This window comes from Macaca thibetana, chromosome 4, assembly GCF_024542745.1.
Source record: "Macaca thibetana thibetana isolate TM-01 chromosome 4, ASM2454274v1, whole genome shotgun sequence".
NCBI lineage: Eukaryota > Metazoa > Chordata > Mammalia > Primates > Cercopithecidae > Macaca > Macaca thibetana.
The window spans coordinates 128338583-128365493 of NC_065581.1; the positions used below are offsets into that span (position 1 = coordinate 128338583).

The 26911-nt window shown below is 37.3% G+C and overlaps 1 protein-coding gene across 1 annotated transcript in view; it reads right to left on the reverse strand.

Annotated features, from left to right (window-relative positions):
• Positions 1 to 1059: 1059 nt before the first annotated feature.
• PEX7 (peroxisomal biogenesis factor 7) overlaps positions 1060 to 26911 on the reverse strand; it is a 92728-nt gene continuing 66876 nt past the window's right edge. Inside the window, exons 9-10 of the mRNA XM_050787969.1 lie at positions 19551 to 19650; positions 1060 to 1536 (exon numbers count right to left, since the gene is read on the reverse strand). Coding sequence (XP_050643926.1) covers positions 1468 to 1536; positions 19551 to 19650 — 169 coding nt within the window. The 3' untranslated portion in view covers positions 1060 to 1467. The remainder of the gene's footprint in view (positions 1537 to 19550; positions 19651 to 26911) is intronic.

Sequence of the window (26911 nt, forward strand, 5' to 3'; positions counted from 1 at the left end):
TTTATATCTTAAGCTGTCTTAAATTTTTTCTGCAAGAAGTAAACAAGCAAATTTTTGTTTGTTTGTTTGTTTTTGTTTTTTTGTTTTTGTTTTTTGAGACAGAGTCTGGCTCTGCCGCCCAGGCTGGAGTGCAGTGGCCGGATCTCAGCTCACTGCAAGCTCCGCCTCCCGGGTTCACGCCATTCTCCTGCCTCAGCCTCCCGAGTAGTTGGGACTACAGGCGCCCGCCACCGCGCCCGGCTAGTTTTTTGTATTTTTTAGCAGAGACGGGGTTTCACCGTGTTAGCCAGGATGGTCTCGATCTCCTGACCTCGTGATCCGCCCGTCTCGGCCTCCCAAAGTGCTGGGATTACAGGCTTGAGCCACCGCGCCCGGCCAAACAAGCAAATTTATAAAGGCAATATATATATATTTTAGTTTATTTTTGCTCTGGTTATTATGAGCACATTTTGTTCTTTAAAAAGAACTTAAGAATTATAATCTTTACCACTTATAGTATATCTTAATATTATATAGGAAATATAAGTGTTATGCAAAGTAGTTTGATTTTTCCCCTTTAACGTACATTTTTTTTTTTCCAGTTCATCTGCACCTAGAGCTTTTCAAGAAACCTTAGGGAGGTGGCAAGGAGCATAATAGCGGTACTTAGGCCTGGTTTCAAGGGCAATAGCTAGAAGCCTTAGTAGGACCTAAAACTTTGTGTTCAATTGACAGTTTAAAAAATTTTTGATATTACAGAAGTAGGAAGACAAAATTATAGAGTCATAAGTATAATATCTAAAAATATGTGAATAAATGCTAAAAAAAAAAAAAAAAAAAAAAAAGTAAGCTCTTAGCTCATAGCATTCCATGTTCTTAAAAACATGGCACCAGTCCCTGAGAGAATCTCACTCAGTCTATGTGTCAAGCACTGAGTAGATGCTCAATAAACAGCTACTAAATAAAAGAATAAATATATTCTAGTGTCCTGTTACTGAACCACAGATATATCTATATTACATATAATACTGTATTCACATATACAATGTATTAGAAAGAGCAGTCTTTTTGGGGAAGTCATAAAATGATAAATGATCAACAGATATAGTTTATTTATCACAACAGTGATTGTATTTTACATCAAAAATGACAAATTAAAAATGAAATATATCACTATCTATACAAGTATAACCTACTGAGATCCCATATTTTAATCCATTTTATGACCCAGAGACTACATTTTAATAGATATTATAAGATACACCATAATATTAATTATTTCTTAGAATTTTAAGAAATATGGCTTATGTATCAGGCTTAATGAGTGAGCCAAAGCCTTTATCAGCTCCCTCAAAACTGATAAACTGGAAAGATTTGAAATCTGAATAGCATATAAAAGCATAATGTCTATGTTTTCCATAGTTAATTTATTTGCTGTTAGGCAGTTCTTCAGCCAACATCCTCTGTTTCTGACCAGAGTAGTGTATCTCAAGCAGGAATAGTAAGACAAGCAGGGTCATAGATCTTTATTGTTTCATCCCAAGAACAGTCAGCCACCTAGAAAACAAAAATGAAGTAAGAAGAAATGTATTTAGATGTACAAAAATTCAAAATTGGCAGCAAAAACCCAAGTCATTTAGAGTGTCGTAAATCATCCACTAGTAAACATATTTTTGAACAGGAAAAACATAGGGCTAAGTTTTTGATAAAAAGTCTATATTCCCTTTTTAGGATATACCTCAGGGTATTCCAAATGATTCCAATTGATTGAGTATATTCCAATTGGTATATTCCATTTGATTGAGGTTTCCTATAAGAATGTCCCCCACCTTCACTCCACCCAACAACTACATAATTCCCTACCATCTGAGAGAAATGTTGAAAAGATACGTTCCAGACTGTGAACAAGATGCTGTGCTCAATATTGTGGGGATGGAGAGGAAGATAAAGTAAAGCTCTTGCCTTCAAAAAATGGCTCATTCGAGACTGACTGTGGAAGGTGCACTAACAGAGACTCTTAGGGGGACTATATGACTCTAGCTGGGACAGTGTAAGACAACTTCACAATGCCATGGCATTCCCACCGGACCTCTGTAGGAGGCAGACACAAAAGACAAGGACATTCACATCTACAAAGCCATAGGAAAACATGAAGGGAAGAAAGTCCAGGGTGTTCAGGAACTATGCATTAAAAACTTAGTGTAGCAATGTCTCCAGGTATAAAATTAATACATGAAAATGAATTGTATTTCTATATACTCATTTTTTAATAGAAATGGATGAGGCAATTTTTAAAATTTATGTGGAAATGCCAGGACTTAGCCGAAAGAATCTTGAAACGAAACAACAAAGCTGCACTACTTACTCTAGCTGACTTACAGACTCAGCATGAAACTACTGTAATCAAGACTGTGCAGGATTAGGATAAAGACAAGTAGACCAAAGGAAGAGAACAGAGTTCAGGAATAGGCCCCACACTAGGACAAATGGCTTTCAACAAAGGTACCAAAACAATTAAAGACAAAAGGAAAAGTCTTTTCAATAAATGGTGGCAGAGCAACTGAATATCCATAGGGAAAAAAGTGAATCCTGACCCCAACTTTGCACATAAAAATGAATTTGAGATGGACCACAGACCTAAATATAAAAGCAAACAGTATAACACTTTTAGGAAAAAAAATAGGAAAATATATTCTCAATACAGAGGTAAGTAAAGATTTCTTAGGGATACAAAAAGTAATAATCACAAAAATTTGGTAAGTTACTCTCAATCAAAAATAAAACTTTGCTCATCAAAAGACACTGTTAAGAAAATGAACAGGCAAGACATAGTTAAATAAAAGATTAATAAAATATACACCTGACAAATAACTTGTATCCAGAATATATAAAGAACAAATACAACTCAATAATAAAAGACAATCTAATTAAAAATGATGGGCAAAAGTACACACATAAAAAAGTGCTCAACATCATTAGGGATTAGGGAAATGCAAATAAAAGTAACAATGAGATACCACCATATACTCACATTATGGCTAAAATTAAAGATTGACAATACCAAATGTCAGCAGGGATATGGAACAGCTATGATCGCATAGATTGCTGGTAGGGATGTACATGGTACCACCATTTCGGAAAACAATTTGGCCATTTCTTACCAAGTTAAACACATACCTATCTTTTGACCCAGTAATTCCACTCCCAGATATTTGTCCAAGAAAAATGAAAACATATATTTGCAAAACAATGTATACAGGAATGTTCACAGCAACTTCATTCACAATAGCAAAAAATCGAAAACAAGGCTGGGCGCAGCGGTTAATACCTGTAATCCCAGCATTTTGGGAGGCTGAGGCAGGTGGATCACCTGAGGTCAGGAGTTCGAGACCAGCCTGGGCAGCATGGTGAAACCCCGCCTCTACTAAAAATACATAAAATGAGCTGGGTATGGTGGTGCATGCCTGTAATCCCAGCTACTAGGGATGCTAAGATGGGAGAATTGCTTGAAACTGGCAGAGGCTGCAGTGAGCTGAGATTGTGCCACTACACTCCTGCCTGGGTGACAGAGTGAGACTCTGTCTTAGAGGAAAAAAAAAAAAAAAAAAAGGGAAAACAACCAAAATACTCACTAACAAAAGAATCGATAACAAATTGTAGTAAATTCATACAACAGAATGTGCTCAGCAAAACAAAGGGAAGAACTGCTAACAGGCTCAGTACCATGGATGAAGCTCACAGGTAAGAGGCCAGAAACAAGTGAGGACATACAGAAGGGTTCCTTGTAGAATTTTAAGACAGGCAAAACTCATCTAAGGTAAATAAACAAACAAACAAAAAATCAGAACAATGTTACTCTTCTCACCTGGAGGGAAGGGTGGGGATAGGGGAGATTGGAAAGGGGTAAAAAAGAAACTGGGGGAAAGATCAAATAACTGGGATGATGTGAATTTCACAGGCACATCTATTTGTCAAAAATGTATATCTAAGACTTGTAAATTTCAATATATGTTAATTATACCTAAAAATAGTAAAAATAATGTTAGCGATAATAACTAAACGATGGGTGAGAGTACAGGAATAAATAAGAATGTTGATAGTTGCTCAAGCTAAGTAATGAAGTTCATTATCCGATTCTGTTACTTTGTATGTTTTCAAAAATTTCCACAATAAAAAAAAAGAAGAAAAGAAACAAGGTAGGCAGTAAAATGAAAGATGAAGTAGGAAGAGAGTACTTTTGACCAAAAGTATTTGCACTCCATTTCCCAGCCTTTCATGGTTATTACAAAGGTTGAAAATTACACAAGAGAACCCTCGTTTTGACTAATATAATTTCTTGGCTATCACTAACTTTGAATACAAGAACCATTCAAACTAATCAGAGTAATATTAGCTCCTTATCATTCACTAGCAATATTCTGAGATCACAATCCAAGTTACAGAGAGTGTTACAGACTTTTCAGTCAAATGTTTACATTTTAAAACCACACTCTTCAAAATCTGGTTGTTCTCACTTCATTTCTCATTGCACCAGGATCACACCTCAAATCCAAGCATGCTGCTTCTGCCTCTTGATGCTCTTGTTCCTTTACTGATCCCTTCCCTTTAATAACTCCTCTTCTCCCTCCCTTTCTGTCTGCTCCTCTGTCCCCTTTGCCTTGCTCTGCCAGAGATGTCTCTTCTTTAAAAAAATCAGTTTAGGCATCACCTCTATGAGGTGTACTCATAATACTTCATCGTACCCATAATACTTGATTGTACTTATTTTACTGACCGAAGACAAAGAGTTGTCTTCAGCTCTTTCAGGGCATGGACCATGTCTTCTTAGAACATAACTCAGTGAATATTAGCTCAACAAATTAATCTTATCGATTAAAATTTCAGAGATTAACTCTGTCCTCGTGTTCACACTAGAGTAGCAGAGCTACAACCAGAACCTAAACTTGTTGAATGTATCCACTAAAAACAGTGCCTCGTAGAAAAGGCACACTGAAAACCATTATTTGCCTAATCTTGCAGTTTTCAGTTTTTATACCAGAGGACACAAAGATCATTATGTTAAATTAACCGTCTCATCTATGCTTATTTTTTTTCACGTGCTGGGCCTTTCCACAAGTTAAACATCCACTGCTGGAGAGAAAAGAATCAGATAAATAAGACTTAGGTTTCTAGTGCAAGGTATCTATAAATTATGTTTCTGAAACCTTATTCAGCACTCTTCAATCCAGCTTCTTATTTACTCAGGACTTATAATAACTACCAAATATTAAGGCCACTGATTCAGCAAATGTTCATAAATCTATACTTAATTGGATTAAGATAGATGTAAAACTGCAATGATACAGAATTAGGAATAGATTAATTCAAATTGATGAAAATAGTATTTCTCTATTTGTTAATTAAACCCTATCTGGTTCTACAAATTTAAGCAAACTAACAATAAAGAAAATAATAATAAGGTAAGAAAAAAGCACTTTACTAACAAACAAAGAGGCTCCAGATTCTCCAAGGTTGCCATGTAGGAACTTCCTGGTAAGAAAAAACTGCTGTGCCATGTGGTCCCCAGGGGACCTCTTATTAATCATCACCACCACTGCAATGGCTTCTGGTAGCACTACTTCCCCTCTAATTCTAGAACTGAAAGTAAACACTGGGTTCTTTCTTAATGCCCCATGGTACCTATCTGTGGTCAGCCTAAGAGACATTTTAAAAAGACTGTACTAAAAATAAGGGCTAACAAAAAGACATATATTAAAAAAAGACTTTGCTAAAAAAAAAAAAAAGTGTTAACAAACAGAAAAAACAAGTAAAGAAAATGGCATGAAAAGAAATAATCTGCTTTATAGGATGAGATACACTCATTCTTTAGCTTGTCAAACAGAGAGGCATCTTTCCTGGCTCCCAACCTGCTTCCTCATAACAAAAGCTTCCCCTTCCATCCCCAGAAATGCATGCCTGGCCATGAAGACTCCTTCAAAGCCAGACTCAGGACACAGAATGCGAAAGATGATGATAGGAATCTCCTTTTCTACTTACCCAAGATTATCTTTCTCAGTTTCAGTCCCATATATGAGAACCCCACTTATTTGCCCATTATCTTGCTATGAGAAAAACTGTGAATGATTGAAATCAGAAAAAAAGATGACTAAGTATCCTTTCAGTGGGAGGCTGGCATTGTCTTAGGGACCATATGGGTTACCTGTTTCTCCAGAGCTCTGTGCGTTTCACTTTCTGACTAGATTACTTTAGAACTCTGTAAATTATAGAAAACAGATAGCAATGCAAACGATTCCCATTCATAAAAGTTGCAACGGAATCCTGTCCTGTAGAGATGCAACTGATGCCCCCGCTTACCCCCTGCAAGAGATGACTCCAAACCTTAAGTCTTATTGCCCTGTGGATACTGTCCAGTTCTGCACCTATTAGTAAATTCATTTCAGCACTCAATGATTCCTTTAAGTTAGCTGTCAAATCTTACATGAGTTACATAAATGAGTTAAATAAAATCTTTGACACATGTTCATACTATGAGAGTCATGTCACCATTTTGAAAATTATCCTTTAACATGGCCACACACAGGGATTCAGTTTACTGTGTCAAGGGGGTAACCATTATTTCAATGAAACATCGTAACTCTTGCTTTCTTATAGGACATACATAGTGAGTAACAGAAAAATCACTTCATTAACAGAACAAACATTATTAAATGGGGAAAACGGATACATAATTATATTTAAAAAAGAGGCTCAGAATAGTTGCTAAAATTGAACATGAAATTAAACGCAAACAATAATATAAGATATACTGATATGATCAATTTACCAGCTCATCAGAGGATATAAAAGTTTTTCCTAGTACTTGACTATAAGAGAAATACATAACATGCCCCCATTACAAAAATTATTCAGTGCTAAAAGAGTGGCTTTATAAAAAATACATCTTTCTTCACAAGGCAGTAAAAACAACATCTCAACTCTCCTGTAGGCCAAAGGCAGACATTAAACTATAGTTTACTGGAGGCACTTCTGGAAGACGGTGGTTCTCAAGCTTTAGTGTGCATGAGAATCACCTGGAGGTCACACAGACTGGTCCCCATCTCCCTAGCCTCAGGCTTCAAAGTGGGGTCCTGGGATCAGCATCACTAGCTCCACTTTGGGCTGACACAGGCTGGGGTCTTGAAGCCAAGGTCCACAGATAGGCTTCAGAAAGTCCATACATACAACATTTTGTGTATATTTACATTCTGGTGGCAAGGGAGAGAGAATCCATAATTTTCTTCAGGGATCAATTTACCAGTTCATGAGAGGATATAAAAGTATCCTGACCCCAAACATGAATCCAGAGAATTCTTCAGCTGGGCATTGTAATCGTCTGTGGCCCTTTCCAACACTCAGCTAGGACTGGGGACCGCTGAGAAACAGTGTAACATGTATCAATTTTTTAACTGGGTTTCTGTCATGTGAACTAAGATGGGGGACTTGTGCAGGAATTTTCTGTTGTTGATTAAAAGAAATTCAAAACTTGGCAGGATTCAAATATTCTTAAGGAATAATTCTCTTCCTTTCCCGAGGAGAAAGAATAAGAATATGCCACTAACACAACGGAAAACACCTTGTGCCATATTTTTACATTTTTATTTAAAGTTTAAGTTTCAAATCTGATAGGTTAATATGAAATAGGAGGAGACAGAATTGGGAGGAGGACTAAGAGGAAACATGATTGAACTATCTTTAAACAAAAACCAAAGTCCTCCCTGAAGCATCCCTAAATCAAAAGTTTATGTAGCTTCCTGGTCCTACTCTACATAAGCCAGTATCCAGAATTTCTATTGAAAGGCATGAGAAAATTTTATTAATCATTTAAACTATGGTTAATCACAATATTTTTATTTACTTTCCTTGAGATTTGTATCCTGCTAAGTTCTAAATGGGCTGATATGGTTTATAGATTAAACCACAGAAAGCCAAATAAAGATTTTTTAAAAAAAGCCAACTCCAAATAACAAAATCTGTTCTAAAGGGAATGAATGGAGCAAAAGATTTCAGGCATCAGAGCTGAGCACATCTTAATACTGGCAAAATAACTTAGGCTCTATGCTTTATAACAATGAACAAGGAGGCAAAAGCATGCTGAGTAATATAGTATCTGTTTTCTAGTAACATTCATGTATGTTTATAAAAACTAAACCTCAAGATAATTTTTTTTTTAGAGTCAGGGATTGTATCTTGATTAAATCTGTAAATCTATATTCCTTGTTTTCTATATACAGTAAACCTTTGATAGATGCTTGTTGACTAAATGAATCCATGTATGAGCCATAGTTTTCTACAAGATTTTGTTGAGTAGAGAGAGCCTCTCACATAATAAAAAGCATCCAATTAGGTGTGAGTTCAGAGATATGGGTAAAAACAACAAGTTTTATGGGATTTGGAGGATATATATTTTGTTTGTTTGCTTTTAATTTCAGGAATATTTAGAAAAGTTTCACAGGGAGCTTTCCTTTGTGTCTTAAGAACTGTTTGTTAAATATTCCTCAGCATTACAAAGCTATCTAAAAGATAATTTATGTATATTTATCTATTCATCCATTTTTTCAATGAGAACTTATTAAGAACCTCCTCTGTGTCAGAAGTATGTACAGGTTATGACAATAAATACAAGGGTCCTGGTCTCTGGCTCCACAGATCTTGATTGTAATGGAGAGACAGGTAAGCAAAGAGAGACCTATACTGTAGAGTAGTATGTACAATGATAGAGGAATTACGGGGTCTCATAAAAGTAGGCAAGGGGCCATTATCATCGAATGTGAGGGAAGTGCCTGCTTTCAGGTGGAAGTAATATCCAAGCTGAGGCTTAACGGAGGAGCCGGCCAGACAGCATTTGTTGCTGTTTTTGGGACAGTGGCACAATGGAAAAAAGGAAAATGTTTTAGGCAGTGGGATACATCAGGGTAAGTAAAGAACTGAAAGTTTTAGTTTTCAGGCAATTTAAAAGTTATAATTGCATTATAACTCCTCTGATGAAACTCAATCTTTCGAGAGGCAGTTTTTTTCTGAATCCCATCTAGGGTTTTTTGAAGGCTGCGGCATCTCTTGTTTGACCCTCTTCCCTTACAGTATGAGTGTGCATGTGGACACTCAAGGGCAGGGGCCTCCAGGCTCTACTGCTTCTGTCCAAGGATATGCAAGTGGAAAATGTATTCCTTTACTCACAAGCCCCCACTGTGGTACATTTCATCCCTATGCCCTTCTGAATTTCCTTTAAGCTAAGATCAACATGCTAATCTTTTCATCAAAAGTCAGAATTAAAATTACTGACATTCTGGGAAAAAATGGTTTGTCAAAATGTTGTATTTTTTTACTTAATGTAAAATTTGAAGAGAGAATCAATCTTCGTTATTATTTTAAAAGATGCTATCTACTAGGGTAGTAAAAAAAAAAACTAAACCAATAGGGTAAGATGCCATATAAGTTCTATTTTTAATTATTTCATTTTCACTTTAATACAGCAAAATAGGTATTTCTGTTAAAAGAACAAGCACACTAATCAGAAATATGAATTACTTGCTTTGAACTAATATGTCAGTTTCTTCGAAACATATAATAAAGCTTGAAAAACTGAACAGAAATTTATTTTATGTCAATAAAGCCTATTAATTGGTATGTATGGCATATACATTAAGACATCTTCATGCATGGAACGCCAGAGAACAACTGTATTAAACCAGTATTTCAGCATTTCCTATGTGCAAAATACCAGACTAAATGCTACATAAATCCAAAAATAGTAAAGAAACATGCATTCACTAAGGAGACTATAATAAAAATTTACCAGTGGTGGATCAAATCACATGTATTATAGAACATCTTCAATAATAATGGTCCCATAAATATGGATTTTAGAGAAGAAAACATTAAAATGGAAATATGACCCTTTAAATACATGTAAAATTTAGAAAATGAATTTATATCCCTTAATTGTATCAATTCCCTCCACTTTATTAAAATGTTTACACATGCAACTGATAAGGTAACTTATCTCAAATGATTTAATGTGATTGTTAATAATTAGAATTCCAACTGACTCATTAGGAGCTTTACTTTATTAAGAAGTTTTCCATTTCCTATTTATCATTATACCCTTTTTTTTTCTCAATTTCGTGGACAATTGCTTTTGCCCTTGGGAAACTTGTTCAATCTACTGTAATTATCTTTATGACACATGGCCTCTTTAGCAAAAATGAATAATAGAAACAGGCAGAAAGACACAGACAGAATGAAAAAAAAAAATCACAGTTAACTCTACATTTTGAAAAAGCAGCGAAGACATTATATTGCAGTATATTAAACTTGGGACTAAAGGAAGAAACATGTTTTACTTACTCAACCAGCTTACAATAGAAAGTGACTACAGGAGAGAACATGATAATCATTATGGAGTTCATGCAAAAGCAAGAAAAGAGTTGATCAATAAACTAAAAAAATCCTTTTCATTAATTCATTCAATAGCTATTTAGCATATACGTATCAGGTAGTTGACATTAATCCTCTGTGTGTCTCCGGGCACTCAAGATATTTAGCTGACACAAAATATTTACTGAAGCAGAGAAGAAAAGAAGAGGAGGAGAGAAGGAAGAGAAGAATTTAATTCTGGAGTCAAAAAGGCAGAAATAATTTCCATAGGCAGAGGTGGAGGAGAGCAAGAGAAACAGGGGTAAAAAACAGGGATATGACGAATAACAAAATGTAATTGTTCTGCAATAGAGGATTACACAGGATGGTGAGAACTAAAATTGAAAAGGAAAACAGATTATATTGAATCCTGAAAGCAAGATTAAAAGTTCAGACTCTACACTGAAGGACATGAATGGGCTTCCTCTTGAAGGTTTCTGAGCAAAGATGACAGTGATAAAAATGACAATTTAACTGGATTAATTTGCAAATTAAAACTAGTATTTAATAGTATGGCAGGAGGTTAATGGTCAGAGTAGTTTAAAAGCATCACAGGAGTGATTAACCATGAATTCTAAAAAGAGAAAGACAGGTTAGGAGGCAAATATAGTAGCATCTGTATTGGATGACAAATGCCTTAAAAAAGGGACAGCAATAGGAAAAATGTATTCTGTTGCAGGAACATGATATGTCTGTCCATTTATTCCAGTCTTTTTTCAAAGGTCTCCTAGCAAAGTTACATAATCTTCTTAATCTAGAGTCCTGTATATTTTTAATTTTTATTCTTTAGGAATCCTACACCCATACACACACACACATGCACGCACACACATACACAGTTGTTGCCATGTAAAAGTGATTTTTCCCATTTTATTTTCTAACTGGTAATTGTTATATCTGTAGGGTATTCAATGTTATATATTTATTTTAACTGACTTTCTTATTGGACTCTCATTATTTTTAATAGGTTTAAAGTTGATATATTTAATACGTATTCAATTTGACAATCATATGAATTACAAATGACAATAAAATGTTCTACCTTTAAAAAATTTATATTCTATTTTGTTTTCTCCTATTTCTAACTGGCCACACAATTTTTAGAACCATGTTAATTTACAGTGGTGATGGTGGCAGTTCTCATCTTGCTCCTATCTTTAATGTGTTTCAGGTCAAGCACTAACAAAATCAGATTTGCATTATGGAAACCTCTCTCTAGAGGCAACATGGAGAATCAATGGGATAATGGAAACAGCTCAGAGACTAGCTTTGAGATTGTTGCAGTAATCCATGGTAAAGGTACAAATAAGTGCTCATCTAAGGCACTGGAGATAGAAAGGCATTGTCTGGATTTCAGAGATATTGGTGAGAAATAACTCATAAACTCGATACCAAGTTGAATTTAGGAAGTGTGAAGAGACAGGAAAACTAGGATGACTTCCCAGATCTCTCGTATGGCCCCAAAATGCAATCAATTGACCAGGTTAGGAATACTATAGGAAAAGCATGACATCTACTCAGATCTCACAGTAAAGTCCACTGGATACACAGGGCAAGTATCCTAGCATAGAATTATATGACAGCTTCAAGGAGAAGTTGCACCAAAGTAAAAGGGCTAAGATTGAATATTGGAGAACATCTACTTTTGGAAGGATGGTGATGAAGATATTTAGCAAAGAGGTAAGGAAGAAGAGGTCAGCATGGTATAGCATTGAAAAAATAGGACAGGAAGATTTTTTTCAATGGCTAAATAAGAAAAAAGTCGGAAAAAAGGCTAATTTGGTTTTCAGGAGTTTACTGGTGATCTTTTTGGGCTTAACTTCAATTGAATGATGAAAGGAAGACAGGTTTAAAAGAGAGTGTAGATTCTGAGAAACTAAAAGCAAGAGGTCAATCTACTAATTCTAGATATTTAATAATAGAAGAGAAATAGAACTTACTGATAGTGAGACAGGACAGTGGGGTAAGCCCCATAGAGCTTTGAAAACAGAAGAACCGATTGAAGATCTAAAAACAGTGGGTAAGGGAAGAAGCAAAGGTGTGGATGAGGGAACCAGTGAGAAAATTAGAAACCCACTGGAAGGATGGGAAAAAAAACAGAGATAACATGCAAACATTTTGGGGTGACAGAGACGGAAGAAGATGCTCATTCCTGGGAACTTTCTTTTAACAGTAAGTAGAACATAAGGTCAAATGTCCAGATACTGACATTGAAAAAGGTTGAGGAAAGATACAGTGGAGAATGGGCTAAAAAAATCAAAAAGACTTCAAAGGTAAAATCAGAAAGACTTCAAAGGTAAGTTGAGTAGGACCAAGAGCCCAAATGAAGTTTTTTTAAAAAGCTATTTGAAGTGTGCCTAGTCAGTATGTTTGGTGGGTTTTTAGAAGCAATGCTTCATAATCAAGAGAAAGGAAATTGAATAGGAAAGTGAGTGATTCAGAAATGGAAGCTCAGAGGCAGATGTCAACAGTAATGGGATGCTACAATTGCAAGGGGTACGTATTAGTCCATTTTCACGCTGCTGATAAAGACATACCTGAGAATGGGAAGAAAAAGAGGTTTTATGGACTTACAGTTCCACATGGCTGGGGAGGCCTCACAATCATGGCAGAAGACAAGGAGGAGCATGTCATGTCTTACATGGATGGCAGCAGTGAAAAAAAAAAAAAAAAGGGCTTGTGCAGGGCAACTCCCCCTTATAGAACCATCAGATCTCATGAGACTCATTCACTATCATGAGAACAGTGCAGGAAAGACCTGCCCCCATAATTCAATCACCTCCCTCTGGGTTCCTTCCATGACATGTGGGAATTGTGGGAGTTACAATTCAAGGTGAGATCTGGATGGGGACACAGCCAAACCATATCAGGGTGTCTATGCAGTGCAGAGGGTAGCAGACACAGCCTAATACCATCCATCTAAGGAGCACACTGATATCCTACAGAGCTGGACCTGGGAAATGTTTTATGGCTTGGGGAAAACAACGAGGACTTGTTATATCATTGTAAGCTAAAAAATTACACAATTATTAAAGCATCAATGAGGAAACAGCAGAGACTAATGCCTGAGGACACTGACTGTTTCTGGCACTTGTTCTTTTTAACTCTAAAGCTAGTCTGTGACAGACGCAGAAAATATCACCTGACATAAAAGGTGAACAGGACACAAATATCCTAACTACCAATAATGCTTGCCATCTTCTAATATCCAATTTTTCAAACTCATTAGAGAATTCTTAAATACTTTTATCTATTGTCAACCATTAAACCTGATATCAAAGATTATGGAAATAGAGATTTGAACCAAAACAAGAGCTGAATTTTTAAATGATACCTAACCAGGCACAGTGGCTCATACCTGTAATCCCAGTACTCTGGGAGGCTGAGATGGGAGGATCACTTGAGCCCAGGAGATCCAGACCAGCCTGGGCAACACAGTGAGACCTCATCTCTACAAAAAAGTAAAAAAATAAAAAAGTGGTGCACACCTGTAGTCCTAGCTACTCAGTAGGGTGGCGGGGGGGGGGCGGGTGGAGGCTTGAGGTGGGAGGATCGTTTGCGCCCAGGAAGTTAAGGCTACAGTGAGCCATGACGTACCACTGCATTCCAGTCTGGGTGACATAGTGAGACCCTGTCTCAAATAATAATAATAATTAAAAATAAAAATACATCTAAAGAACTCGTTTAAATTAGAACCAAATCTAATCATCTTACACTGAAACAAAACAAAAATATACAAAACTACTTCTACTCTATTAATATTTTAAAGAAAACTCATTATATAGGAGCTACATATTCCTAACATGGACAGATTCAGATATTCACTAATTAAAGATTATGTTAGGTGGGGCATGGTGGCTCATGCCTATAATGCCAGTCCGTTGGAGGCCGAGGAAGGAGAACTGCTTGAGTTCAGAAGTTCTAGACCAAACGGGGCAACATAGCAAGATCCTGTCTCTATGAAAAAAAAAAAGAGAAAGAAAGAAAAGATTGTTTACCAAGCATTTTGGGAGTCCTAGAAGGTAAACTTGTATATGTAGTATAACCAAACTTTGAAAAACTTGAAAAATACACACACAGAGACTGGAAGGGTAGCTACCATTGAGAAGGAGGGGTTCAGATTTGGGATGAGGCTTCTGGAATGCAAGCCATGTTCCATATCTCAATGTGGATAGTGGTTATACAGGGGTAGTCACTTCTGGAAAACTAATTGAGCTGTACACTTAAAAATATGTGCATTTTAAAATACAAATTTACATTTAATTAATTGTAAGAAACATAATAATATGGTAAAACAGACTTTTAAAAGAAACATAATAATATGGTATAACAGAAATTCTTTCTTAAGTGGGGAGACTATAGGTACTCTTTTCTCTTTCTTCTAAATGTAATTTCCAAAATTTTGTCATAAGGAAAACATTAAAGCTTATTAAACATACTGCAGTGATATCTGAAAGTGATAATGTTTACTTTAAAAGAGATTAAAATAATAAATATGCCCCAAAAAGAATGTATAAAGACATGTAAACATGTATCCAGCTTATAAATACTAAACTAAACATCACTGAGCATTCGGAAGAGCAGAATTGATACTGTAGAGCACAAAGTCAGGAATTCTAAAGATAATACAGAAATTCCAATTATATAAATAGGTATATTATAGGTCTAGAATCACAAACTTACAAAAAGAAAAAGAGTATCCAATTTAGAAATAATAAGGATAAGAAAGAAAAGATAAAATGTTAGAACTGTACAAATCATGATTAGAAAAAAAAAAAAATCAAAGAAAACGATGCCTTCAGCCTGCTTAACAAAAGAGGGCGTAGAGCATTTCTCAGCAATTATCCTTAAAGAATGACCCCAGACACTTACTTGTCAAGTTTTAAACTTTTAAAGACAAGATCTTACATTCTGTTAAGAAGAAAGGTGGTGTAATGTAAGAATGCCCTTGACCTCATTTCTCAGATCTCTAAGAAAGGAGAAGCTAAAAAGAAACAGAATTATACACAGAAGAACTCAGATAAATCTCTTTTAAGACTGAGAATATATGAAAACACAGAGCCTTAAAGTAACATCAGCAAGGTCCTACAGCTGCTAAGATCACAAGAGACAATAGGTATATGAAAGCAGATGGAAAGATACTAAGAGGTGACAGAAAGATACTTTCTAAGGGAATAAAATATGATCAAAGAGCAAAATTAACTTACAATCTGTAAATCTGACACATTATGAGACTAAAGGATAAATATAGTATGTTAAAAATAACTTGGCTGGGCACAGTGGCTCATGCCTGTAATCACAGCACTTTGGGAGGCCGAGGTGGGCGGATCACCTGAGGTCAGGAGGTTGTGACCAGCCTGGTCAACATGGCGAAACCCTATCTCTACTAAAAATACAAAATTAGCTGGGCATGGTGGCACATGCCTGTAATCCCAGCTAGTCGGGAGGCTGACGCAGGATAACTGCTTGAACCCAGGAGGTGGAGGTGGCAGTGAGCGGAGATCGTGCCATTGCACTCCAGCTTGGGCAACAAGAGCAAAACTTCGTCTCAAAACCAACAAACAAACAAACAAAACTTAAACCACCTACTATACCAACAAAGGTTAGTGTGGCAGATTTTAAGTGACTATCAATTCTTCACAGGCCCTCCCATCAAGCGGTAGAGTCTATTTCCCACTCTTTGAATCTGGGCTGGCCTCGCAACTTGCTTTGCAACAGAGGGAATGCTGTGTGGCTTCCAAGTCCAGTTCTCAAGATGACTTACGGCTTTTGCTCTTGCCCTCTTGGAAACACACAACTGTTAAATGCAGAGACCTGGGCACACCTAGAGACACACGGCCTGGAAGACAACCAGCACTACCCACCAGACACACTGAACAAGGCCTAAGACTACCCAGCCCTAGTTAAGCCACCAGATGGCTGGAACCACATGGGTGGCCACAGGAAAGACCAAAAGAAGAACTGCTAGGGTAAGCCTGGTCCAAATTGCTGACTCACAGAATTGTGCGCAAATAAAATTGTTGTTTTAGGCCACTAAGTCCTGGGAGTTGTTCGTTATAACAGACAAAATAAGTGAAAGGAAAAATCTGGAGATACACGTAGAACTTGATTCATATCTCCCCTAGAAAGGAGTTTGATGTGGCCTGCAAAAATACAAATTATCTCTCTCCTCCAGTCGCCCAAGATGCTGAAAGAAGACCAAGGGCAAGACGGTGGCCCCAGTCCCTGCTGTCTTGAAGCAACAGGCCAAGAAAGTGATGAATCCCCTGTTTGAGAAAAGGCCTAAGAATTCTAACACTGGACAGGACATCCAGCCCCAAAGGGACCTCACCCATTTTGTGAAATGGCCCCACTATGTCAGGCTGCAGCAGCAAAGAGCTACCCTCTGCAGGAGCCTAGAAGTGCCTCCTGTGATGAACCAGTTCACCCAGGCCCTGGGACCACCAAACAGCTGCTTAACGACATAAGCTGGCCCACAATACAGACCAGAGACTAAGCAAGAGAAGAAGCAGAGACTCGGCTCAGGCTGAGAAGAAAGCTGCTGGCAAAGCTGCTGCAAAGGGCAAAGTCCCCACTAAGAGACCACCTGTCCTTCAAGCTGGGGTTAACACCGTCACCACCTTAGTGGAGAAGAAGGCGGCTTAGCTGGTGGTGACTGCACATGACGTGGATCCCATTGAGCTGACTGTCTTCCTGCCTGTCCTGTCTCATAAAATGGGGGTCCCTGACTGCGCTGTCAAGGAAAGGGCAAGACTGGTCCACAGGATGACCCGCACCACCGTCACCTTCACACAGATTAACTCGGAAGACAAAAGGGCTTCGGTTAGGATGGCGGAAGCTATCAGGACCAATTGCAATGACAGATATGATGAGATCTGCCGTCACCGGGGGGTCAATGTCCTTGGTCCCAAGTCTGTGGCTCACACTGCCAAGCTGGAAAAGGCAAAGGCTAAAGAACCTACCACTAAACTGGATTAAATGTACACTGTTGAGTTTTCTGTATATAAAAATAATTAAAATACTACAAATTATCATTTAAATATATATAAATTAATAATATACACAACTCAAATGTTTGTGTTTAAAATGTATTAATGTTAGATACATTAAAAAAATAAAATACTGGATGAGATCACCATCTTAATTTGAATAAAATCTATTACTTAGGGACGTATGTCCTCTGATTAAGTCCTCTCATCACAAAGTTGCTTTTAATAAGGTAGGTCTACTATGTGTGGAGGATTTAGAAAACATTTGGTATTCTTCAGACCCGGGCGAGGAAGCACCACAGCTGAGGAAAAGGGCGCTGCAGCTGCTGCCACAGGTTCCAGTCTGGGCTCACAGAGGACAGGTAATAGAAATACGTAAGGATGAGGATTTAATGAATATTTACTTAGGATCCTTTGTTTGGGGGTGCCATGTTTCAGTATGTACACTATAACTTTTTAAGACTAAAACAGAAAACAGGTACAATCATTTTACTAAAAACCATCCATAAAAAATGTATCAGAAAAGGACTAGTTCATCTGAAACACATTATATTTATGCTGAAAATAATGCCATTTCACTCATCACTATTTCAGGTTTTTCTCTTCTTATATGACATTAAGTCATTTTAAATGATTATTTCTAATGTTAATGGGAACTTTCTAATACCGAATGAAAATCTTTTAAACTCAGAATTACATCTTTAATTCCTAAAATGAAAAACTCACAGGCCGAGAGCTCATGCCTGTAATCCCAGCACTTTGAGAGGCTGAGAAGGGTGAATCACTTGAGGTCAGGAGTTTGAGACCAGTCTGGCTAACATGGTGAAACCCCATCTCTACTAAAAATACAAAGATTAGGCCAGGCACAGTGGTTCATGCCTGTAATCCTAGCACTTTGGGAGGCCAAAGCAGGTGGATCACTTGAGGTTAGCAGTTTGAGACCAGCCTGGCCATGGTCAACATGGCGAAACCCCATCTCTACTAAAAATATAAAAAGTTAGCTGGGTACAGTGACATATGCCTGTAATCCCAGCTACTGGGGAGGCTGAGGCAGGAGAATCACTTGAACCCAGGAGGCGAAGGTTGCAGTGAGCCAAGATTGTACCACTGTGCTCCAGCCTGGGCTGGAGTTAAAAATTAGTTGGGTGTGGTGGTGCATGCCTTTAATTTCAGATAACTCAGGAGGCTGAGGTGGGATAATTGTTTGAAGCTGGGAGGTCGAGGTTGCAGTGAGCCAAGATTGCACCACTGCACTCCAGCCTGGGTGACAGTGTGAAACTCTGCCTACCGCACCCCCGCAAAAAAGAAAAACTTATATATTTATTTAAATTTCAGAACACATTAATGTGAAGTGGGATTTTCTTTTTGTTTAACTTATGAAAGTTATCATAAAAGCACAATTCCACAGTCATGCTCTAGAATTTCCAAATGTTGTGTTTCACTGATATGCTGGTTCTTTAACATAGTCTGTATTTAAAGGGCCTTATCACTCAACATACTGTAGTGTTTCTGACTTGACTTTACAATTTCTAAAATGAAAAAGCTTTTTTTAAAAAAAAAAAACCTGAGGGATATTTAAAGTGCAAAGTGTCTACTCTCAAGTCCTCAAGAGAACAAAAAGGGAGAAATATATTGTTTATTAACTTAAATAGTAGACATTCTCCTCTACTTGTTCTCCATCTGAAGGCTCCCGTTCGACATGTGGTGTGGAGACAAGGGCGACAGTCCTGAGAGGGTAGTGACCTGCCTGCCCATGGTCTCAACTGCCTAGTGGGACGGCTGAGTCAGGACCACATGCTCCTGACTCCTGCCAACCTGTGGCAACAATCCTGCCGTATTCCATCTTTCTCTTGTCACTTTTCTGTTGGGAGAGGCGTAGAGAAAGTCTTCAAAATGTTAGGATAATACCTCCTGGGAAGGTTCCTTTTTCTCTCACAGAAATCAATCTTTCAAGAGGAGAAAGGTATGGGAACTTTCTTGATACCTCTTATTCCCTAGTAGTTTAATGCTCAAACACACAAACTTATATAGCTAAAATGGCAACAACGTTATTTATAAAAGCAACGCATGCCACACAGAGTTGGCTGTGAACTTGGGCAGAAGAGAATATCATGAGATTGTATCTGTTACCTGAGTGGGGCTCTGAAGACTGAAGTCTAAACCACAAGTAAACTCTGTATGATGCTCCACTGTTTCAAGGAGAAAGTCAGGCTTTGAAAAGTTCCAGAATCTATGAAGATAAACAAAAGGGAATAATTTAAATGCTAAAACTACCAAAAAACTTATATTAAGAAAAAATAGATATTTGACATAGCAAAGATTTTATCCAAACAGGCTCAACCAATTCATAAATACAGAACCCCACTATTAAGCCCCACATAAAAAATCCTATAAGAAAAAAAAAAATGCACTCCATTCTATTATATAGAAAAAAAACCTAATTATTCATCAATCTACCCTTATAAAAGATTATTCTACTCCCATTAGTATACCTGGTAGGACAGAAGCTTAACAAGTTTTAATTTAAAATATGTTTTTATATTGCACAAGTGCATGAGATGATAGTCAGTATGCTTTTGTAGCAATTTCTAAAAGCATTCATGGCTGTAAAATAAGGATACTGAATTAAATGAACGCTAACAAATTGTGATTTTAAATACGACTTCATTTCTCAACAAGTGACATGAAAGATCTTAGGCTTAATTTGAATTTCAATAGCAATTAGAATTCTTTGAAAAAAATCTGTTCTCTTATGAAAATCTCTGTAATTCTGAAATTATCTTTTTTCTTTTTTGAGGCATAGCCTTTCTTACAGATTCCACATCAATATAATTCCTAGAATCAAGAAAAACAGAAATGTATTTTCCTGAGCCAATATTATGTATTCTACTTAACCTCCATAGACTGAAAGTGTAATATTTACCATAATCAAGCTCTCATTTGTACTGTGCAGACAAGAATTTGGCCCTGTTTTCAATACGTAACATAGTACTTTATTTCGAATGTTTTATTTGCTCATCATCTTTTTTATTTGACTCTAAACACACTATAAAAATGGCACTTTCAGGATCATAGAGTCATATCCTAATTCAGCTTCTCTAATGATCTACAACATGGCACACTGAAGGTTTAACAGATCCCGTTGAAAGAGAGTAAATTCACAGAACCAAGAGCCATAGTTTGTTTAACCTGGCGGTATTATTTCCCTAATAAATACAGAGTTGGCCCTATTAAGCTTTGAAAAGGGTTGTTGCTATGGATAATCCACTGTGTGGGTACCAAAGAAACAATGAATAAATAGCTCATTTATCAGATTACTGAAATCTACAAAATATTTGGGGAGAGTGACTTTACTTTTGAAAATTTGTCTGTTCAACCAAATGAGGGAACAAGCTGTACACATTCTCAGAAATCCTAATAGTGGTCTCCACTGTCTTTGCATATTTGTTTCTTTGAATTCTAGAGACAGTGAATTATATCAAAATCTAATTTTCTGGATCTCGATAATGTTTAGAGAAGCAAAAGTAAACATATAATTTTATAATTTCATTTCTAAAACATGGTTATTCACTGATTTGCATTATTTGAAACAATAATCAAATGATTTTGCATGTGGCTACCATGTTCCAAAAAATACTCAAAATGATTTAAAAATAGGCATTTAATATGGCAAAAAATGAGTTAAAGGAAAATTAAGGGTAGGGAAGTAAGATGGCATCTGCAATGAGATTGGTACATTCCATGAAGTTCTATGTCCTTGACAGGGAAGGACCTCAAGATGCTAAGCTTTCTAGCAGCCAAAGAAAACAGGGAGACAATCAAGACCCAAATGCTTGGTGTCCACAGCCAAATTGTTCCTGGAAAGCTCAGAAGGAAATTCTCCCTTGGGAGTTCAGTGACAAGAAACCCAACATTTATGTAATAAGAACATCCTCAGCATCTGTGAGGAAACATACAGATGCTTTGCCAGCTGCTGCTTATGAGTGAATGGCATCACCCTAAAGGGCAGTTTAAAAGAATGGGTCTAAGGGAAAGTCAATTTGACGTCATCCAGGTATTTAACTCTCTGACTTCATTTGAAATTTAGATTTTATTTCGGCAGAATGGATAGACTAAATATTCTTTATGTAAACCATAAAAATTGGTTTCTTCTAGAACATAAGGATAATACAAAGCAACGAGAATTTTATACTCTCCTGATAAATTCCTGGAATGCAGTTTCTGTTGTTTTGAGCCAGCTTAGGACAAAGCTGCACTGAGATAAGATAAGGTGGGCCTTATGAAAATTAAGATGCCTCACAAAGACACCTGGGTGCAGCTATCCAACTTCAGTCTGAAAGTGTGATGAGGCAAGTCACACTTTCAGGAGAACTGTGATTCTATTCAAAAGTCCATCTGAATTTGCTCTAATATACAGCTAATGGGTAGTCAAAGCCTCACAGAGTTCTACACCACAGAATCACGGACATAATTTTAACCTGGGAAAAACGATCCAGTATTTATCTGCATCTTGCAAAGAATTCATCAAAGAAAATACATGCTGAAACTCTTCTTTGGTGAAGGGAGGGTTAGTCTACTGAATGGCATAAAGACACTTCATTATACCATTTCACAGCTCTGGTAGAAATTATGTAACACACCAAGTGTATACATTATGGTACAAAAACTAAGAGAGGTTCATTTCCAACAGAATGGCTGACCTGGTTTCTAGATCAACATTTTAAAAACAACTAAAAACCCTGGAGGAAACATAAAAACAAACCACCACCATTAAAACTTCATTAAAGCATTAGTGAGGAACACTAATAGTGTAAAAACCAAGTAAAGTAAACAGTAAAAACCAAGGAACGACTGGAACCCTGAGCAGTAAATGGAACAAGGAAGCCAGCTTTTGCCTTGAGAGGATTTGCTAAACAGAGACAATCTAAGCTTCAGATTTCTTCACCGCAAGGGGATCAGGAGTCAGGAACATTTTTTTCAATCAATATTAATATGCAAAATTTAACAATAATTTTCAGTAGTGAAATATCAAAAATATTGTTAAATACGGTAAATTATACAAACTAAGTTGAGAAAACCAAATGCTAAACGGTATGTAAATACACTATAATTTATTATTCAATTGCTAATGGTTTTTTAATAACAAAATAAATATATGTATTTCTTTCCCCATTCTCACTCTCTAATTAGCAACCACTGTTAATAGTTTCATGAGTATACTTCCAGAGTTTTTCTATGTATCTCTATTCAAGTTTCACCTGGAAAGAGTGAGTTGAAAGGAGGAGGAGCTAACAGGAAGAAAGCGGGTGTTTCTCCAAGTTTTCTCAAGTTTGCAATTAAGGGAGTGGGCATGGTCTCTCCTTGCAACCTTCTTCTGGATTCAAGCACCCCATAAGTGCTATATATCCAAGGGCCTTCATGCGTATATCGCGTAAGTAAAATGGGCTCCTTTTTGCTGGGAGAAGTCATACTATAATATATCATTAAGTGGTCAAATAAGGCACATTATTCTGAAGTGAAATGTTTGTTTTGATCCAGCACATATACTACTTGGTGCCTTTTTGTCTCTTTGCTGATGAAATCATTGACTATTTAATCTCCCTCATGGGAAGTAAATATACTGAATAAGTCTTCAATGATTAAAAATATTACTGAACTGTAGGAACATTTTTCATTTAAATCGTTATGTCATAATGTCTTGGTTGAGTTATTTTTTGCTTTTTGGTTCCACAATTCTTGAACAATGCAAGTATACAGCACTATATTACATCTCTTCTTTAAACATTTTATTATTACTTTTTTTTTTTTTTGAGATGGAGTCTCGCTCTGGCCCCCAGGCTGGAGTGCAGCGGCGCAATCTCAGCTCACTGCAACCTCCGCCTCCTGGGTTCAAGTGATTCTCCTGCCTTCGCCTCCTGAGTAGGTGAGATTACAGGCACATGCCACTACGCTCAGCTAATTTTTGTATTTTTAGTAGAGACGGGGTTTCACTATGTTGGTCAGGCTGGTCTCGAACTCCTGCCCGCCTCGGCCTCCCAAAGTGCTGGGATTAGAGGCGTGAGCCACCGCTCCCAACCTATTATTACTTTTTTTGGAGACAGTGAAATCATAGGTCCCTGGCAGCCTCAAACTCCTGGCCTCAAGCAATCTCCCTACCCCAGCCTCCCAAACAGCTGGGACTACAGGTGGGTACCACTACGCATGGCTCCTCATAGTCTGTATTAAATAAAATGTCAAAATCATTTCAACGATTAAGCTGAAATTACTTACTTCCTACTTTAACCAAATGTAATTTGAAATCTCTATACTAACACTTGAAATTTAGCCAACAGATGAATTCAGCAGAAGGTTTAAAATATTTTTTTAAAGTTCTTTCTTTTCCTTTTCTGTACTCAACTTATGAGTTAGTCACAAATTACTTATAAGTCTTTCCTTACTATGAGAAAGGGACAATGTTCTGGCTATTTTTCAATGCCTTACATGTACATTAATTTTTGTTGTGTTTTTATAATTTTAAGCAAATTGCACTATTATACTCCCTTCCATTTGCAGTACTTGGGCACAGTAGTCTCTAGAGCAAGTAGCAAAAATGTAACTACACTTACTTTCACCTCATTTAGTTACTCATTCATTCAACAATTTATTAGTCCTTCCATGTGCCAGGTAGGTGGTAAGCACCATATGCAAGACAGACATGGCCTGAGCCCTCCTGTGCAGCTCATAGTTCAGTGAGATCAACTGACATGTTTTTAAAAATCACCAAAACACAAATGTAATGACAACTGACAAGTGCCCCAAAAAGACAATGCAGGATGACTTAAGAGGATGTCCTGAGGAAGTGACATCTGAACTGCAAATCTGAAGGTTGAGGAGTTAGCCTGGGAGAGAACAGAAGAGCAGCTTGTCCCTTGTCTGCAAGGAGCCTGACAGTGTGTGACCAGGCAGGCCCATGAGGCTGGCACAGGGAAAGGGAAGAATGTTCCAGGACATAAACAGGGCCAGGTCAAACAGGTCTTGTAGGTCATTCGAAGAATTTGGGATTTTCTCTTTCAGAAAAGAAAGAAAAAAAAACCACTGAAGGATTTTAAGCAGCAACTTAAATTTGTGTGGTCAGTTTATTTTAAAGCATTTTAATAAACATTTTTCATTTAGAAAAGTTCTAAATTTACAGATAACTTGTGAAGATAGTAAAGGAGGGGTCCCATACACCTCAACAGCCAGGTTCTCCTACTGTTAACATCTTGTCTATGGTCAGCTTTGCCTTCAAAGGTGTCTCTGGCCACAGTGAGAAGAATGGACTTGAGGGCTTGAGTGGGTAGGGGAAGATCAGTGGTCCAAAAAGAGATCATAGCAGCTTGGACTTAAGGTACTGACCGTGATGATGAAGAAAAGCTGATGGACTGGAGATTTATTTAGGCAGAAGAATTAATACAACCTGGTGATTAATGGAACAGAAGACATAAAAAAAGATTCTCATGTTTCTTGCTTCATTCATAATACTCATAATACTTCCATGCATTTATTTATTTCTTAATATAAATCTCTCCTCCTTTAATAGGCAATAAGCTCCTTGAATTCAGGGACAGTGTCCTATTCTTCTTTGTATCTCTTGCATGTATAAAAATGTCTGACACACGGTCAACCAAAGAATTTATGGACACTCATGAATGAATGAATGAGCAAATAAATATACAATGGGTATAATTATTCTCATTTCAAAGGTGAAGACAATATGGTCCAGGAAATTAAGCAATCCATGGTTATAGAGCTAATAAATGGCAGCCCCAAAACACAGACCCTCCTGACATCATGTCTAGTACTTTTTCTACTAAAAAAATGGCACCATACATTTTTTTCTCTATGCCTAGGTCATGCCAGAAAATTTTAAATATAGGTGGGCAGGATCTGGAATTCTTCAGGCAGTTTTGATTAACACCCTGAAAGTTCAAATAGGCCTGGACCAAGTCAAGTATCCCCCAAACTCTTCAAACAACAGAAAGAATTTCATAAGCCAAAGCCCATGCATGCCAAGAGCCCATTAGTCGGCCACTTAGAATCAAAACCCTAAGGAAATTATGAGCCAGAATACATCTGAACTACCATGGCAAGGACTTCAGAAATTTTATTTTCTCCCTTCTAATATTTTTTACATGCACGTACTGCATCCTCTAGTCTACTGTGCTGTCTCTTTCTAACTTATGTATCACTCACCTCTCTTTCTGTAACCACTCAGATTTCCATTCTTTTGCAGTGAACCCACTATAGAACATATGGACTCACGGGCCTATTTCTTTATGATCTGTATCACTTTTGGAAGGGATTAAACAACAGAAGTGGTAGGGCATGGTAGCTCATGCCTGTAATCCCAATACTTTGGGAGGGCAAGGCAGGTGGATCACTTGAGGTCAGGAGTTCAAGCCCAGCCTGAGCAACATGACAAAACCCTGTCTACCAAAAATACAAAAATTAGCCAGGCATGGATGGTGGTGGATGCCTACAGTCCCAGCTACTTGGGAGGCTGAGGCAGGAGGATCGTTTGAACCCAGGAGGTAGAGGCTGCAGAGAACTGTGACCTGCAGTGAGCCTTAGCAACAGAGTGAGACTCTGTCTCAAAAAAAAAAAAAAAAAAAAAAAAGAAGTTGTTGGCTAGCAAAACAGTTTTATAGAGTTAAGCTATTCAATCACTGAAAAATATTTATTGGGACGGGCGCGGTGGCTCACGCCTATAACCCCAGCACTTTGAGAGGCCAAGGCGGGTGGATCACGAGGTCAAGAGATCGAGACCATCCTGGCCAGCATGGTGAAACCCAGGTCTCTACTAAAAATACAAAAATTAGCTGGGGGTGGTGGCAGGCGCATGTAGTCCCAGCTACTCGGGAGGTCGAGGCAGGAGAATCACTTGAACCCGGGAGGCGGAGGTCGCAGTGAGCTGAGATTGTGCCACCGCACTCCAGCCTGGCAACAGAGTGAGACTCTGTCTCAAAAAAAAAAAAAAAAAAAAAAAAATTATTAATGATAACATTCATTTATTTGCATGATTTGATTAAAAATTGTTTTTTGGTTTTGGAACTTGTACTAACTTAAACTAATAACAAAAATAAAGTTTAAAACAGAAAAAAAACTTAACTACCTGCTAAATGAAGAATACATGATCAATTGCGAAAAATTACTGAACAATTTTCAAAGCTGTCTCTCGGAATGCTGAATCACTAATATCCAGAAACCCCACATTTACAAACTTTGAAGGCTACATATGATAAAATTCCAGACTTAAGCTTCCCTCTCAAAATGAGTCCATCACGATATTTCATCTAAAACTCTAATCGGATCAATATTTTAGAGGAGCAGACTTTACTTCATCACAATAAACATTAAGCCTGGGAACCACATACCACAAAGCCTAGGGTACTTGGACAAATTAATGAAAATGATCAGGCTGATGGAAGGCCTGCTCTGAGAGTATTTATGGCAGAGATCCACAGGGATGCAGG